Below are 19087 nucleotides of genomic sequence, written 5' to 3'. Positions count from 1 at the left end.
GATTGAGCAATATACATGATCAAAGAAAGGGAAAAAAGATAATATATTTTAGCAGGGTTATGAGTTCCTGCCTTGTCAAGAACAGTTGTCACTTACATTATTAGTAGTACATGTCAAAAGAGTAATACAAGGGCTTGATATATAGAAGGCAAAATGTCTGAGAAGTACTAAAACTACTGAAAGCATAAAAATACCCGTAGAATAACACACAGCTTTAACATATTATAATCTTCAAGCATTTCAAACGTCATAGTATCCTTTAAAATATAATGTTCTTATTCTGGAACTTGTGATCTCAGAAGGTTACATGTGCTATTGTAATATGGAAGCACACTAATAAAATTGAGAATGGAAATGGGGAATGTGCCAAAGAGACAACAACCCGACCATAGAAAAAAAACAACAGCAGAAGGTCACCAACAGGTCTTCAATGTAGCGAGAAATTCCCGAACCCGGAGTCGTCCTTCAACTGGCCCCTAAACAAATATATACTAGTACAGTGATAATGAACGCCATACTAATTTCCAAATTGTACACAAGAAACTAAAATTAAAATAATACAAGACTAACAAAGGCCAGAGGCTCCTGACTTGGGACAGGCGCAAAAATGCGGCGGGGTTAAACATGTTTGTGAGATCTCAACCCTCCCCCTATACCTCTAGCCAATGTAGAAAAGTAAACGCATAACAATACGCACATTAAAATTCAGTTCAAGAGAAGTCCGAGTCTGATGTCAGAAGATGTAACCAAAGAAAATAAACAAAATGACAATAATACATAAATAACAACAGACTACTAGCAGTTAACTGACATACTTGAAATGCTTAGTCTCAAAATTAAAAGTTAGACTTTTCATATTGCAATTGTCATGAATAAATCTTTCTTGTTACAGTATCATATAAAGAGACCAGAAACAAATCCAAAACCTAACCCAGTTTTTTCGGTAAGTTTATTATTTACATAGACTTATATCATTGGTAATTCAGTTAGTTTAGTTTTGTAAAATTAAGAACATGTATACACATTTGTTTATGTCTGAATATATAAAATGTTGCAAAATTATCAGTCAAAACTGATATTCTGTTAGAATTAGACAACAATATGTTACAATATCATACAGTCATAGGACAAAAGTGAGTTCTCACTCAAAAAATGTCCTATCATTTCAACTTAAATCGATATTTTTCAAAAATGTATTACCAAATAAATCTATGAGCGATTTTTATAAAATAAATACCATAAGATGCAAAAATGTCTGAAGATTTTTTGTTTATTTGGCCATAATTTTGGTGAGGTTCGTTTTCATTATCTAATGGGTTAAACACAAATGCAAATTTTTACGATTTTAATTTGGTTGAAATACATAGCAAACTTTTCAAGAAATATTTTTCTTCATGTTCACCTCATCAGAAAATTAAAATAAGCATGAAGAATATCATGGCCAAATAAACAATAAAACTTCAGACAATTCTGCATCTTATGGTGTCTATTTTATAAAAATCGCTCAAAGATAATAATTTTTAGAAAATTATCGATTTTGGTTGAACTGATACGACATTTTTTTTAGTGGGAACTCACTTTTGTTGTACATTGATTCAGAAAATGCAAATCAAGGTAACAAACGAGGGAATCGTTTCTCCTGTTCTGCATCCATCAACAGTCATAACAACTCAAATTTAGTCTAGATGTGATAATAGGGAATATGCAACACTTGATCAAAACAGATCAAAGGCCAAAAACATGTAGTAACTTGAGACACAGATACATATCATACAACCATGCAAATTAGGATGGTGATTGTAGAAAATTATGGGAGCAGTTTTTGTGTAAGGAGCACACCCCTGTTAATAAAATGTGTATAGTGTGATCATGCATAAGTGTAATGTATCAATTAAGATATAAACACCAAAAAATGAGCCATATAGTATATAACTGCTAACAGATGGAAAGTTGACAATTTTAAAATTAAAATTACAATAAATAAAAATCTAATACTACTTGCAGATGTCATTCCTTACATAAAAAATATATATTATTATCAATAATACATTTTGTGGTGAGATGCTTTATTGACTTAATAAAATACATGCTCACTGAAAACGAGTTATTATTTTGTTCTGGTGTATATTAATTTGCCAATAATTTTAATGTTAAAATAAGTTCTTGGAAAGATGCAAAACAATTTAATGTTGCTTTAAAGTTTTTTGCTTTATTTTGTATATTTCTATTTCAGAAAAATGGTGGAGGTCCGTCAACTAATGCATAGATGACTAAGAATAGTTAAATAAATTTTAATAAGTGTTCCTCTAAGAGGGCTTCCATATACCCATGTGCCAATATTAGAGATATTCTTCATCTAATGAAATAGAGACATGAAAACATTGACATTGAATATGTGCTTTGTGAATTATGTAATTGTCATATTGTATATCCCAATGTCAAAACTGTGTTTTAAAAGTGAGGCATATAGAATGTATATACAGCTGATTTGTGAAGTCAGCTGTAAGTAAAAATTTCATACATTTTAAAATAATGATCTTTATACTTGACTGATGCTGAATTGTAATTAATTTACAGGTAAAATACTATAAAATCATAAATGATTTATTGTAAAAAAAAAATGTAAATGTGTTTTATACTGATAACACAGAGGAAGAGAATAACACAACACAAGACAGGTGTTTTCTGATGGATAGATTCAACGCAAATATGTTGGTGTAAATTATTTTGATGATATTTATACAGGGTTTTATTATGCAAACTGTGAATATTTTATATAGAAAAAAATCAGTAGATAATTTATATATCAGACGGAATCATTTTAATGGCAACTTATGTATAAAGGAAAAAATGTGATTATGTACAATATAAACTTGTTTTTTCACTGTCTATCTTTTTTCATCACAATTTTTATCATCATATTAAGCATCACATATTGTTCATCATTTTTAGATTTTTTTGTGTCTGAATTTTCCATTGAATATTTAGTTTGAACACGTTAAAAGACAAATTCTTCTTTTGCACTTATGGCCAAAAATTGTTTATGTACAGATTTGAAATAGATTTTTTCAAAATGATATAGTTAAAATTGCATTCTAAATTATCTCAAATGGGATTTTGAGAAAGGCCAGTTGTGGGATTATAAATCCATATTTAACATAATGAATTTAAATGTTGTCATTACATAATCTTCAAACCTGTATTATGGTTTTTTTTCAACATTGCAATTTTCAAAACACATTTCAAATTTTTCAAATTTTATTTTTCAACAAATTCTGCATTTGACGGGTGCAATCTAGATACATTATTGATATAGTTTCTTCAATGATACTAAAAACGTTTATTATTCTCTATATTAGTCGTTCAATAGCGTTTAAAATTTTTATTAATAACGAAATTCATAGGCATTATCATTCCGTAATGCCTGTTTTCCCGTTTGAAACTTCTTACTAATTAATGGTTGAAAATTTCCACTATCTTATCAATCATGCCTAACAATTGTTGTAAATTGACGTTTTATACAAGCCAACTTGTATGTCCTAAAAAAAGTACTATTAATATAAAGTGTAGTTAGATATTTTTTTTTTAATTTGTTAATTCTTGGTTTTACTTTATTTATATACATGAATGTGAGTGATGTAAGTTTAGGTTAATGGATGCAAATTTGAAAATGAGTGCAATCATTTTATAATGTACCATTTCCAATCAAATTGTTAAAAATATATGCATTTTATTGTGCTATTAGTAATGCCATATATATACATTTAAACTTTTAGTTTACATTCAGGGATTTAGATTTGTTGAATCAAAAATACTATCAAAGCATGCTTTGGTTAACCCATATACTTGGTAACAATAATTTGTCAAAACTGTACTTCTATTAGCAATAGTTTTAAAAACAGGTAATTTTAAAGCAAATAAATTTTATGTAAAAAAATATAAAACAAAATATAGTTCTAATCAGAACAGTGGCGATTTATGACAAGTCTTTCACCTTTTATTATTCTACATAAGCTTTACTTTCAATCATTAAATCAACCATACTTCAAATTGTAAGTGCAATATTTTTAAAATCATATTTGGAATAGTTCTTTTAAATACATTATCTATATGGAAAGCTTGCATAGTTTTAGTTCATTCATCCTTAATAGTTTTAACACTGTAAACTGCTGTTTATCATTTGTATTATAAGTTCTATCATATCTGGAAGTAGTAACAATATCACAATACACTTTAAGAGATAACTTATACCTTACTTAGTGCTTACAGATAAAAAAAAAAAAACTTTCAAGACCAATTTCAATAATATTTTAATACCTTAAGTATAGGCTTCTATTTTTATGATTACTAACAAAATTGTATGATAAATATATTGTTGTTTTTTTTTGTTCAAATCTCTTTTATGTCTGTCTAAAAAATCATAGACATTGCTAAATGTATCTTTAAGTTTTATTTGATTTTATTGATGTTTGACATTATCTATATGGAAAGCTTGCATAGTTTTAGTTCATTCATCCTTAATAGTTTTAACACTGTAAACTGCTGTTTATTATTTGTATTATAAGTTCTATCATATCTGGAAGTAGTAACAATATCACAATACACTTTAAGAGATAACTTATACCTTACTTAGTGCTTACAGATAAAAAAAAAACAACTTTCAAGACCAATTTCAATAATATTTTAATACCTTAAGTATAGGCTTCTATTTTTATGATTACTAACAAAATTGTATGATAAATATATTGTTGTTTTTTTTGTTCAAATCTCTTTTATGTCTGTCTAAAAAATCATAGACATTGCTAAATGTATCTTTAAGTTTTATTTGATTTTATTGATGTTGATTTTTAATTATTTAAAACAAATAGTATGATTATGAAGTTACGTTTGTTTATAGGAATATGTTATATTATAATATTTCATATTTAGCATATTTGGTTGAGATAAAATCAGTTTCTTAAAATAAAACTTTTAAGTTTTGAATGAAACATGATTGCATATCAATATTTTGTTAAATATGCCAAAATCAAAAACAGCTAACAATTTGTAGGCAGTTAAGCAAGCAATAATTGTTAATAGATTTAAAGTTCTATTATATGTATATATGTAATAAGGTATGGTCCATAGAAATATTGTTATATTATGCATTTATATTTTTCAAAAAATCAAAATTTATTTATACATCTAAATTATATATTTAAGTATAAAAATATTTTTTTTAATGAAGTGTTTTTTGTCAAAATACCTGCTCAGTTAGATATTGGAACATTCTTTTTTTATGGCTTAATGGTGGAACTTTACACGTTAAGTAGGCTTACGGTTACAAAATTTTCAGCAAAAAATTGAAGATTTGTTTTTTTTTATTACAAATTTTATTTATCACACTACTAGTTATTACTGTATGATATGGTACAAAAATCAACCAAAGAAATCGATTCGTTTTGGCCCCAGATGACAATTAAAATGTTTATATCATTGAAAAAGCTCCAAATTATCTCACTTCGGTGCAAAAATGCCATTTTTTTGTATTAGATTTGAAATATCTTTTTTTACTCATCAGTGACCTATATTTTTAGCTCACCTGGCCCAAAGGGCCAAGTGAGCTTTTCTCATCAATTTGCGTCCGTCGTCGTCCGTCGTCGTTAACTTTTACAAAAATCTTCTCCTCTGAAACTACTGGGCCAAATTAAACCAAACTTAGCCACAATCATCATTGGGGTATTTAGTTTGAAAAATGTGTCCGGTGACCCTGCAAATCAACGAAGATGGCCGCCATGGCTAAAAATAGAACATAGGGATAAAATGCCGTTTTTGGCTTATAACTCATCAACCAAAGCATTTAGAGCAAATCTCACATGTGGTAAAATTGTTTATCAGGTCAAGATCTATCTGCCCTGAAATTTTCAGATGAATCGTAAAACCTGCGATTTAAAACCACATCCTGACACATAGACGAAGGAGCAGTTTGGTTTTAATGGCTAAAGAAAAAATAAAAAATCTAGAAAAAAGATCGCAATCAGTGTTCAGGTTCTCTAGCTTTGTTTTTTGACAAAGAAGTTTCCAGTTTCATTTTACGGCTCTTATATGGAAATGTTTTTTTTCATCTGGTTAAAAAAAGCAGATTTTCGTTCGTTTTGCATTTGCTTCAAAAGATCGTGCTGTTTTGACCCAATATCTTCGAGTTTGTGTACACATCTTACCTACTTCTGAATCAACAATTTCCTTAGAAGAGTAAATTTTTTACAAATCTGACGACTCTTCTAGAAATGGAATATCAAACTTATTCATCACTTTAGAAAGCCTTTAAAGTTTTTCGAAGAAGTCCTTTGGTGTTTTCGTAGAGTCTTCGTGACGTCGTTCTTCTGTTGTAGAATGACTCAAACCACTAAATCTTTTAAATTCATCTACCAGTCTACTGACTTCTGGTTCAGCTACCATCTGTCGTCTCGAAGGTATCTTCGATTAAACGTATGCTACCAACATCGCCGTTCACGACTTATTATTCTGTGTTTGTGTCTGATCAATTGTAAGATAAGACATCAACTTGCTGGCCTTTATTATTAAATAAAGTAATAATTATACTCGACAAGACGGGACATAATCTCGACAATCCATAACTATACTAATCTGTATTCGACCTAGATCTCAAATTTACCTAATAAGTTTGATTGATTACTTGATAATCTTGGTATAGTCTAAATATGGTTTCGACCAAGGCTCGACTAGACTTGACTGGTATCTAACAGGAATCGACCTGTCTTTACCTGTTTTTCGACATGTTTCGACAAAATTTTAAAACCAATAAATTGGTTATAAATAATCTACGTTTTGTAGTCACAGATTTGAATAAGTGTAACTTCACCTTTCTAGCATTGCAACAGTATATACTTTGAAGTATAGATTGGTATATTGTTAAGACTTAACTTTACAATATTTTTCTGGTTCAAAGTAAATTTGAATTTTATTTTTTAAATTGATTTTGATAAAAGATAAACGGGTACATCGTTAAACCACCAAAACTGCCTTAGTGCACTATAAGCTTCTACAAAATCTTAAAAACTGCACAACAACGTTTTATGAAAGCATTATTAGGCGAGTGACATTCAGACCTAAAACATATTTTTAATGCACCTATCTAACACACAGCTATATTATATATCATTCGAAAGGAAAACAAATGTAGAATCCATTTTCCCGGTCGTAAAAGTGAAATATGGTGCAATTTTTTTTAAATTGGGGTCAAAGGTCATTCATAAAAAAATCAAAAGAATAGCACTTATGTAGTATTATTGTCGTATTTGAAGCAGCTGGTAAATTCAAATTTTACTTTACACGATACTATGATGACGTCTCACTAATTCTTAGTTGCATATCGTTCATGGTTTGGCGATAATTAACGTCATTTTGATGTTTTCACTCTGCTATAGGTAAAACGGTACTTTTTACAAAAACGACGTATAGTAACAAATATTTGACCTGAAATGTGTTCATATTTACTATAACTGATGGTGTGCCATGCAAAATAAAAAAATATATGAAATATTTGTTAGCTTGCCGAGTAAAAGGGATAGAAAACAGCGCAATACTAAAGAGGGTAAAAAGTAGACGTCTTTGTCACATCAACAGTGACAATAGTCTCCTGTTTGTTAACAGCCTACAAACCGTGTCAAGATCGGAAATCACTATCTTACATGTTTAATACAACCACAAGCAAAATTAAAGAGGATGTATGAATCACATTTTAAGTCTGTTCGTCCGTCAGTCCCCTCTTGTTTGCGGCCCGTGTCGAGTTAAATCAGGTAACTTATACATGTATACACAGATATACAGTTCATCCAAAAACCAATGATTTCAAATATAAAATGGATTGCTTTGAACTTTAGAACTGATGTTAGTCACACTTAGTTCAGAAATGTATTATATAGGATGACACGCGGTTTTTCATAAATTAAATCAGTTCAATTAGACGTTGACATTGACATTTGAGCCGTCAAGTTTCAAACATTGTTTGATTCGTGCTTGTCTGGTTTGTGTCCGGTCCATATCTTTTGAACAGTTGAATCTGGGTTTTCCAAACTAAGTATGCATCTACATCCTATACTATGGGATGGCCATAAACTAAAATCAGGTCACTGTGATATGGATCCAATCATAATGGAATTTCGTCCGCGACATACATAGCTGCAAAGCTAAGGTTTTACCAAACTTCAGATACAGAATAAAATTGAGAAAGGAAGTCGGTTTCACAAAAATACTCAAAACAAGATTAATCGTAAGTAAACTGAATTCATGACTTACGATCAGCTTTAGTCGTAAGATTTGTTGTGAAACTGACCCCAGATGCAAAAATTAGAATGCGGTGATTTACAATCTTAAGTTAGGTCCCACGGTGACCTTTATTTTGACATTTGGGATTATATACTTTACAAACACTTTAATTTCTTAACGTATTTTTGTTATTACGACTGCATTTATTTTCACTCACATTTATGCAGTCATAAACTTTGCAGTTAAAAATGCAAGCATTGATTTCTTACCCGTATTCAAAATTTAGATATATATAGATATTTATCAACTTATATGAATTTGCGGGATTTAGTTCGGCTTAACCTATATATAGTTTTTTTGTCATTCTGGGGGAGTTTCTGTGAATAGTCTATTCCTTTAAAAGAAACGAAATAAAACTAATTTATTACAAATAATTTGACTTTTAACAATATAAGACAGTCGAAATTCATATTTTAAAATTGAGCCTGTGAAGCTTTTGCTTTACTGGAACAATTCCTAATACTTCGCTGTTAGTGACATATTGCAGTGTAACAGAAGCTTACAATGATTTCAGTACATGCACAAGTTCCCTAATGCATATATTTTTCCTTTACAAGAACAAATTTATCAAATCCTGAAGAAAGTATGACGTATTAAGACCACTTTTGTCATCCGTACTCATACTTGGGTAAACCTACTGCCATAGTTGTTTGTTATGACGCCATGTCTTTGTTTGCTAACTTTCAGAACATGTAGTTTGAATGATGATGATGCACTTGGTGGTAGGCGTGACACGATGGCAATCTTTTTGGTTGGACGTCTGATATGAAGATTGCTCAAATCGTCTTGATTAGACTTATACATATTTATTTTTGGTTTCGGACATTTTAGAGTTTTCTTGCAGCACCGATCTACGTGTCATAATGAATAACAAATCAATCTGAAAGATATCAGGCATTTGATCGATTGTTTACGTTAGACACGCGTTTCGTCTACATAAGACTCATCGGTGATGCTCAAACCAAGTCAAACTTCGAAGAATATTAAAAAAACACGTAATCCTATTCAAAATACGGCTTGGGTAATATATACGCCTAAGGTAGAACATTTATTGTATTTCAAATCTCTACGAAGAATTCAAAATTTTTCAACTGAATGAATAGATATCCCCATATATTAAAGTATTTATAGCATGTCAACATACAGGCTCTCGACGTGGCCCTAGAACATATACTATGCTTCCTCTAAAATACTGACCAAATTTTCATCATCAATAAGTCTACCGTATGCGATGGTTAAAACGGTAGGAAATTTAAAAGGTGGACATATCTCACGTTCAAGTTCATGGGAAAAATATCAGATTTGACACATTTTTGCGTACTTTAAGTTGCAAATCTAAAATGTGCATTGATCCAATTGAGAGACAAGTAATTTTCAATAGTTATTCATAATCTCTGCCTTTTGTAATTGCAAAACGACTAAGAATAATAAGATATTGGTTTTTTACCAAGAAAAAACGTTGACATCTCAGCTTCCATGGTCTTTTGTTTTTTTTTTTATACTTTGCGTAATATTTGTACCAAACAAATTTCCTTCATGGCTATTCATACTCTTTTTCAAAGCATTTAGGTCCGTTAACTTGAGGGAAATTAACAGAGAAAACGATTTCGGAAATTTGATTGAAAAGGGGGAGTGTGTAAAAGTGTATAAAATCCAGAATAATACAGTAATAACGATATGTATTAAACAAGTAATGAACTTTTGAATAATACGAACATCATTAATTTGGGTTTCAAGCCGAAAATATCTAAGAAACGAAAACAAAATATGAAAATTGGCACCATTTTTATAAAAAATTTCAAAAATGTTACAAAATTTTTTTTTTCTCGCAAAAATTACTTTTTTTATTTTTGAAAAGTATTTTTTTATACATTGAGATGTTAACGTACATAATTTTTGCATTATGACAACAGAAAATAAATCTACATGCTAATTTTTCACGCTTCAAGACTGTTAGTCATTTTTCAATTTGGAATTATTTCTCGATTTTAATTCAATTTTTACAAAAATCTCACCGTACGATTTTTTTACGACCGAACCAAAAAAGGAAGTTCAGATATTATACTATAACATATGAAAAATTCAGCTGTGTGTTAAGTGGGTGCATTAAAGTCACTAACTAAGCGTCTTTTCTGAAAATGTCACTCGCCTATATACCTGTATTTTTGTTTTGGGTGATTTTATCTTTTCTCTTATTATTGATATTAACAGATTTTGTTTGATGACATGCGTCAGTAGTCAACATGTAATAAAGTTGCTGATCCATGAAATAATAAAGTGATTATTTCTGTAGTTATTAACGTAAGAATTTACAAATCCTTGATTAAAGTTCTTTTTTTTTTCTTTTCTTTTGTTTTGAGAAAGACGTAGAAACTGCGAAATATTACAAATGTTTTTTCAATAAATGTAATTAGACATATGGAAATATTTGCTATTATTAACAGCTGATCAACAACCAAATTGTCTTATTTCATATATATAAATTATTGAGAAATTACCCTCTTTGTTTTCATAATTTCAGTTGATGATGATTAAAACAATCTAAGTAATATTATTTATTAGAAGGTAACTACAAAATGTTGGTTCCCTGGGTCATGTTTTTAATTAAGCCTAAAACAATTTTTGTTATTGATAGATATGCAATAAAAGGAGAGTAGGCGATTCATATCACAAGTCGTTGAATGTTTTGGACATTTGATTAAAAACAACTTTTATATGACCAGCTTCTTAAAATAAGTTATTGGTCGGGGCATTTTTGTTTAAATGGAAAATGGGAAAATAATAAAATTTAATTACAGATGAATTAATGAACACAACACAATAATTTTTATTTCAATAATCTATTTTTCGTGTTATTAAAATAAACTAATAGGCAACTACATATAGACAAATGCAAAGTATAGCAGGGATTTTTTTTAGATGAATCATATTATTAAAGTTCTAGAATGTTCCATTTTAAAAAGATTATTCTGTAACATTAACCATAGAAAACCTGATTAAGATATTTTTTGCCAAGCTATTTTTACATTTTAATCATGTTTAAATGCAGTAAAACAATAAAATAAAAAATCATATTTCAATTAAGAGAAGGGAACAAATCAGAAATAAATATTCCCTTGAATGGTAAAGACTAATCCACACCACGTCGAGACTTAAGTTAAAAGTCCAGACTTGTCGAGACTAGAAACACATTGGTCGAGACTAGTCGAGACTAGTCAATCATTGGTCGAAACTGGTCGAGCTAAGGTTGAGACCAAATTCAGACTATAGCAAGTTTGTTTAAATGGGAAAATGGGAAAATAATAAAATTTAATTACACATGAATTAATGAACACAACACAATAATTTTTATTTCAATAATCTATTTTTCGTGTTATTAAAATAAATAAATAGGCAACTACATATGGACCAATGCAAAGTATAGCAGGGATTTTTTTTTAGATGAATCATATTATTAAAGTTCTAGAATGTTCCATTTTAAAAAGATTATTCTGTAACATTAAACATAGAAAACCTGATTAAGATATTTTTTGCCAAGCTATTTTTAAAACAATAAAATAAAAAATCATATTTCAATTAAGAGAAGGGAACAAATCAAAATAAATATTCCCTTGAATGGTAAAGACCAAATCACACCACGTCGAGACTTAAGTTAAAAGTTAAGACTTGTCGAGACTGGAAACACATTGGTCGAGACTAGTCGAGACTAGTCGAGACTAGTCAATCATTGGTCGAAACTGGTAAGCTAAGGTTGAGACCAAATTCAGACTATAGCAAGTTTATAAACTACTCAATCAGACCAAAGTCGAATACATATTAGTACAGTTAATTACTATCAGGACTATGTCCAGATTTGTTGTGTCAAATCTGTGCTCGTTAAAAAAATATGGTCTTGTACTGTAGATTCATTTTTATTCGTTAGATACCAAATGTCGAGGATTTCATGGTGACAGGGAAATCACGAATTTAAATGGTCAATAAATTTCATATTTGCTGTATGATTAACTTTAGAAAAAACACGAAATCCAATATCCACGAAAATGCGAATTTGTCTCAATCCACGATATTGGTTCCCATGAAAATTAATGAATCCACAGTATGTATTTTTATTTAATTCATTTGAACAAAAAAACGTAAATATACATGCATGTATATATCGTTCAGTAATATTTATTTTAACAGAAATTTCAAAATATCTGGCTATTAGATATTTATCAAGCTTCTGTGATATTGCTATATATATGCTTCAGAAACTCCAACTGAAGGAGGCGATCTACCAGAAGCAACGACAAAAAGTGATTCGTCAACAAAAAAGACTACATTGCAAGAGTCGACAGCGCAAAAGAAAACAACTCAGGACGCTATAACAGAGAGAGTAACACCCACGGATGTCACAAAAAAAGGTATAGTAACTGAAAACACCGTAACAGATGAAGCTATAAATTAAGTTGAAACAACAACTGAAGGTTCCAAATTATTTAAGTTTTGATATTTTTGTTTAAATTAAATAATATTCACCTGTGCTTTTATGATGAAATTGCTATAGATAACAAACTAAAACCGCGACTACAAAAGGAAAACAACGGTACAGTGAACTGTACCAAAACAAACCCACCAAATTACATAGAAACTGACTACTTAATAGCCATTTTTCTAACTCGGTAACAAAATGTGGGTTGGACCTTGTTTTGTGGCTTTCCAACAAACCCGCTATTGTTACAATGGTAAAGAAAAACCTGCTAAAATGACAAGACTACGTGGCAGGAATACAGTTCAAACAAACGCAAGAACACTTTGCAAAGAGATATACATAAATAAATGTACCTCAACAACGAGTATCAACAACGGATCATGAATATTCCTTGAGGAGTAATACAACTTTATTATATTGCCTTACTGAGATGTCTTTTTGATCTTATGCATTTTACAAGTGATGAAGACATTATCTTTCAATCTGTTTGTTCGAAGTCTAGAACTGGTTGTCAGAAGCTGCTAGTAGTCCTTTGTTAATATATGTTTATCATTGTCATTTTTCTTAGTTTCTTCTGTTACTTATTCTTGCATCGCACTTAGACTTTTTTAGACTAGATTTATGGTGCGTTTTTTGTTTGTTATTATTTATTCACACTAGTAAGATGTATAAGGAGAGGGTTGGAAAGTCAATACATATGTTTAGACCCGTCGTATTTTTCGCCAGTTCCAATTCAGATATATTTTTGTTTTAGTTTCGATTCACTTGACGTATGATTTTGGAGTTTCATGTGGCGTCAATTTCGCTGAAGTAGAATACTCTTATACTATTGTTGTTAGTGAGGTATTTAAACATTGATATTAGAATATTTACATTATTATTTCAATGAAATAGTTGTAAATATACTAATTGTTACAATTTACAATATTAGATTACGGATGTTCGCTACTCTGTTTCATTATAACATGCTTTATAAAAGATTGTAATACATTGGTTGTTTATAAAGGAACTAAATAACCAGAAAAAGAATAAAGCGTCAGTCTGCTTGATTTTGCAATATAAACCATTTAAAATTTGGCGAGAAATAGTTTTCTCTAGATTTTTCATACATTTTACATTGCCAACTTTTTTCTCTTGAAAAACGGTGAAAAAATTACAAGGACTTTATAAGATTTCCAAAGATGATATTCAAACTGTATATAATCAATCAAATTATGTTAAAAAAAAAGTAGGGGCTAGTGGGAAAAACTTTTTGATGGTACTACATGGAGAAAACCAGAGGATTCTGAATATCTGGCAAAATTTAAAAAACAGGAGGAGAGAACATCCTGATAACCGGAATCCTTGGGTTTTATACATATATTCCCAATAAAAAAAAATTCCCGCTCATCCCTACTTTTCTTTTCATAATCTTATTAATATGGTTTAAGAAGTCATATTTATTTTATCAATGTTTTTGAAAGGAAATGGGTGCCAATGAAATTTTTATAAAACCATAGAGAGAATCATTTCCCCATAAAATTTCAATGACTTATATCTCAATAAGAAGCACACCAACCCATCATTTTTTTCTGCTTTTTTAGTTTCTTTTTTCATACTTTCAATTTATAACAGTCATTTAAAAAGCTTGTTATTTGGTAACAGAGTCGCGAACATACTTAAGTCTAGTAATTTATGTGATCCAGTTATTATATTGGTAATTTACAACATACTTAACTACTATAAATGAAGCGGTTGTAACAGTTGAGCCTGAAACTACACAAACAACAAGAATTATTGAGCAAACAAGAACAGAAAAGGGTATTTTTTTTCAATACCTTCCATTTGGATTTTTTTGTTGAAGCATGTCAATCTTTAAATAAAATATCTAATTGTGTGATTGATGATTAGTACTTCTTTCATAAAATTTGATAGGGAAATAAAAATCTAAAATAACGAAAATAAGACAATTTTCTATTGTGGATATAAAAAGACATTTTGACAGATATAAGAAATAAAATAAAAAAACTCGTGTATGTAATAATGTTTTAGATTTTAACGAGAGAAATTTATTTATTACTGAAAAATGATTACACCAGGGTTTTCGATATCACAAACTAGTCAAAACATTTACTAAATTTTATCATCGGTATAAAGACATCATTCATAAATAGATCTCAACATGCAGACTTCTAATACGTTCAGGTATTTCACATCCAATTTTTTATGGAAATATTCTTTATAAAGCACAAAGGTGTCAGTATTCACCTCAGAAACTTACAAAACCTTTGAATAGACTTATTAAGAAGGGATATAATTACGATACTGGTGTCAAGTCATTAAAAATTGCATATGTTGGCGTTAATATTGAGTCACTGATAAGGTCTTTGCATCGGAACTAAACACATTTATTCTAAAAACAGTTGTTGGCATGACACGGGTTATGTTCTTCTCATATATGTTATGATGGTATGATACTAAACCCCTAACGGGAAGGATTGTGCCTGATGTTCATATGATGAAATCATAATCTTTTAGTCAGTTTAATTGAAGTCTGGAGCTGGCATGTCAGTTAACTGCTAGTAGTCTGTTGTTATTTATGTATTATTGTCATTTTGTTTATTTTCTTTGGTTATATCTTCTGACATCAGACTCGGACTTCTCTTGAACTGAATTTTAATGTGCGTATTGTTATGCGTTTACTTTTCTACATTGGTTAGAGGTATAGGGGGAGGGTTGAGATCTCACAAACATGTTTAACCCCGCCGCATTTTTGCGCTTGTCCAAAGTCAGGAGCCACTGGCCTTTGTTAGTTTTGTATTATTTTAATTTTAGTTTCTTGTGTACAATTTGGAAATTAGTATGGCGTTCATTATCACTGGACTAGTATATATTTGTTTAGGGTCCAGCTGAAGGACGCCTCCGGGTGCGGGAATTTCTCGCTACATTGAAGACCTGTTGGTGATCCTCTGCTGTTGTTTTTTATTTGGTCGGGTTGTTGTCTCTTTGACACATTCCCCATTTCCATTCTCAATTTTATATGATCTTCGGGAATTAAAAGTTTGTCAAATAAAAGAACAATTATTTCATGATATTTTATAATAAAATAAACCCAGAAAAATAAAAGAAACAGAAGCCATTATTTTGCTGAAAAGATTTGTATAAACATGTTTTTTACTGTTATTTCCTCAATAATGGTTGGACTGGTTTAGTTTGTAAATTACAGATCTTTGAACAATTATTTTGCTATTCATAAATAACATTAATTTCATATATTTCATATCATATTTCTTTAGTTCAATTTTCAAGGAAACATAGAAGTAGAAAGCAACAAAAAAATAATGATTAAGACATATTGCTAAATAATCTTTGAGTTATACTGTCAGCTACAGTAAGTAAAATGTTTACCAACAATAAAGGTTCTACAATAATGGTAACTAAAGCCCTGGTCACAACGAACCCACGACACATCTATGCAGCGCCACGACATGAAATTGGGTCAAATTGGGGGTCATCTGTGATCATCGTACGACAATCGCACGACATTTACACGTTATTTTAAGCATCATGGCCATGTCGTGTGTCGTGGAACGAAAATTAGACATTCACCTTTTTTGCTCTACGATTTTTTGTCATGTCACTGTATTGTGGCTGTCGTGAGATTGTCTTACCACAGTCGTGCGACTGTTGTGTGATAAACACATTGTCGTGGGTACCAACATAAACATTTTAATAAAACAATCGTCGCACGACTAACGTACGACAATCTCACGACTGTCGCAAGATACTCGTGATACAGTAGCACGATTGTCTCTCGAATACCAAATTTTGTACGATGCTCACACAACAATGATTATGTGTCGTACAGCAGATGTACGGTCGTCGTGCACATATTTTCGTATTATTTAGAAGAATAAAACGGCGGGAATGAATGTTTGGAAAAAAAACGTCTACCGTTTAAGGAGGATGGCTATTCCACCAAAACGATAATGCTTGGCCCTGCTGAATAAGCACCTTGCCGGCTCCAACAAGAGCAAAATATGGTCTGTTAGCGTTGATTCGAGTCCGTGAAGAATATATGATCGCCCGACGTTGGTGGGTTATTTACTGTCTACTTGCATTACTTTATTAACGTATTTAACGTTGCCATCACTATTTCTTTGTTTTCTGGCAATGTGCAGTTTACTATCCATATCCGTATATTGAAAATAGAATTTGACGGATATGAATAGTAAACTGCACATTGCCAGAAAATCAAAGAAATAGTGTGGGCAACGTTAAATACGTTAATAAAGTAATGCTAATAGACAGGAAATAATAAAACATAAATTAAAACCATTGATTTACAAAATTTTAATCTGCTAACCGAGTCCCTGTGCATGGTCACACTATATGGACTTCATCAACAAGGTGTGTATACTTCTAACCGTAAACTGTTCCAACAGAGATATTGACAAGAACGCCTGAAATCGACACTACATTAGGTTTATAGTCGTCCTCACACGCTTTATCGAGACGACGTGTCGGTGTCTCAACTTACTCATGTTTCTACCATTATGATACGCTTACCCTGTCGACTATCTGTATGTTGCCTTAATTTGCCTTTATTTATAAATTTGCAAGATTTGAACAGCTGTAAAGTATAGTTACCTACATATTTTGCTATATAAATGCAAATTTAAATGCACATGTTTTTCATATTTACAATATTAAATGAAGATGTAACGAATAATTATGTATCAAAGTTGTGGATAACTGAAGAAAAGCATCATGAGTTCAAGAAAACAATCTTTTTAAAAGATGTGCATTATATATGGTTGCAGTGTCCACTGAGTAATAAAACCTCGATCGACAAGTAATTGTAGTTTATCATTAAGGTGGATATAAGTAATACACGAAGATTAAAAGAGGGGCGAAAGAAGTTAATTCAAAGAATCAGTGGTTACCTTTCAAAGATAGTAAACGACATTTAAAGAAAGATAGGAAATTATCCTTCTTCCAATTATAATAAAAACAACGTGAATGCCGGCTATATTTTTTTTTTAAATTAGCTTTCTTCACACTATATTGAGTAAAATAGATTTCAATAAGTCGCGTCCAGTTATCCCGTTTGTATGTAACACACGTTGCGGTGAATAAAATTGTTGGTATGACATAAGCTGTTGGTGGTATCTATAAGACTTTAAAAGGTTTTGGTTTTTATTCGGTTTGTTGTGATAAATTTGCACACGATGTAGGAAAACAAAGCTTTGCTGATTCGCTGGTAGCCCAAACAAAAGTGTTAAAGTTTTAAAATACCGAAATCAAAAATAATACCCACGTTGGCCCGAGGTTGGTATATTTCAGGTTTTGTGTTTAATTGTATACGTCTAAAATATTAGGATGTGTGAAAGTAAATGTTCAGGGAGGATTTTATAACTCTTAAAAATCAACTAACGAATAATGCTTTAATTTCGATTTGCAATTTTCATTAGAATGTAATTATACATTCATCTGCATTCAATGCTGTACGCTTCACAGGGAGTCATGTAGTACAATGTAAGTAATCATGTCACTACCACTTGTCAGTTCAATTCAGCATCCTCTGAACATTTGTAGGTCCCCACTATGTATTGGTTATTTAAACTACACAAAAACCCATTAAAGATTTTTGTCATCTCGGCCTATATCAAATAACTAATCATTATTGTTTGTAATAAATAAAGGCAACAGTATGATACCGCCGTTCAATATAGTCATAATTCGATTAAGCAGAACCAAATAAAGGTAACAAACTAACTATAAGGAAAACAACGAAACAACGGAAGTACTGAACTGCAACAAAAAGCAAACGCCAAAATACATAGAAAGAGGCTGTGGATAACAACAACCATATTCCTTGCTTGGTGCAAGACATTTTCAGATCAAAATAATGTGTTAGACTTGTTTAAATCATATGAAAACAGTGGAAATATCCATTGTTGGAGTGTAAAACAAAGATTGTTATTTTAGAGAAATACGTGCTTTTGATGGTCCTATTGGTTCGGTTGACAGTTTTGACTTTACCACTCTTTGAACTACACTTCCACACAATCCTATCATACAAACGTTTTCATGTTCAATTAAATCATCGTATGATAAATATGATTACAAATGTATTTGCTGCAATTTATTACATCTTTTTCTCAAATGAGAAATGTAAATTAATATGATAGATATGCTTACAGGAGTTGTTATGAGATGATTGTTCTCCTTTGCAACATGTATGTTCGTTTAGGCAATATAAAGGTTATCTACACTCGAGATCATCCCCCGTTTTTGGTGGGGTTC

The 19087-nt window shown here is 30.6% G+C and overlaps 1 protein-coding gene across 1 annotated transcript in view; it reads left to right on the top strand.

Annotated features, from left to right (window-relative positions):
- Nucleotides 1-4417, top strand: part of LOC143062029 (uncharacterized) — a 126463-nt gene extending 122046 nt beyond the window's left edge. Inside the window, exons 81-82 of the mRNA XM_076233881.1 lie at nt 893-943; nt 2234-4417. Coding sequence (XP_076089996.1) covers nt 893-943; nt 2234-2266 — 84 coding nt within the window. The 3' untranslated portion in view covers nt 2267-4417. The remainder of the gene's footprint in view (nt 1-892; nt 944-2233) is intronic.
- The last annotated feature ends 14670 nt before the right edge of the window (nt 4418-19087 follow it).

This window comes from Mytilus galloprovincialis, chromosome 2 (genome assembly GCF_965363235.1).
Source record: "Mytilus galloprovincialis chromosome 2, xbMytGall1.hap1.1, whole genome shotgun sequence".
Lineage (NCBI taxonomy): Eukaryota > Metazoa > Mollusca > Bivalvia > Mytilida > Mytilidae > Mytilus > Mytilus galloprovincialis.
Note: the sequence above shows the minus strand (reverse complement) of the source record. Positions and strands in the feature narration are given on the sequence as shown.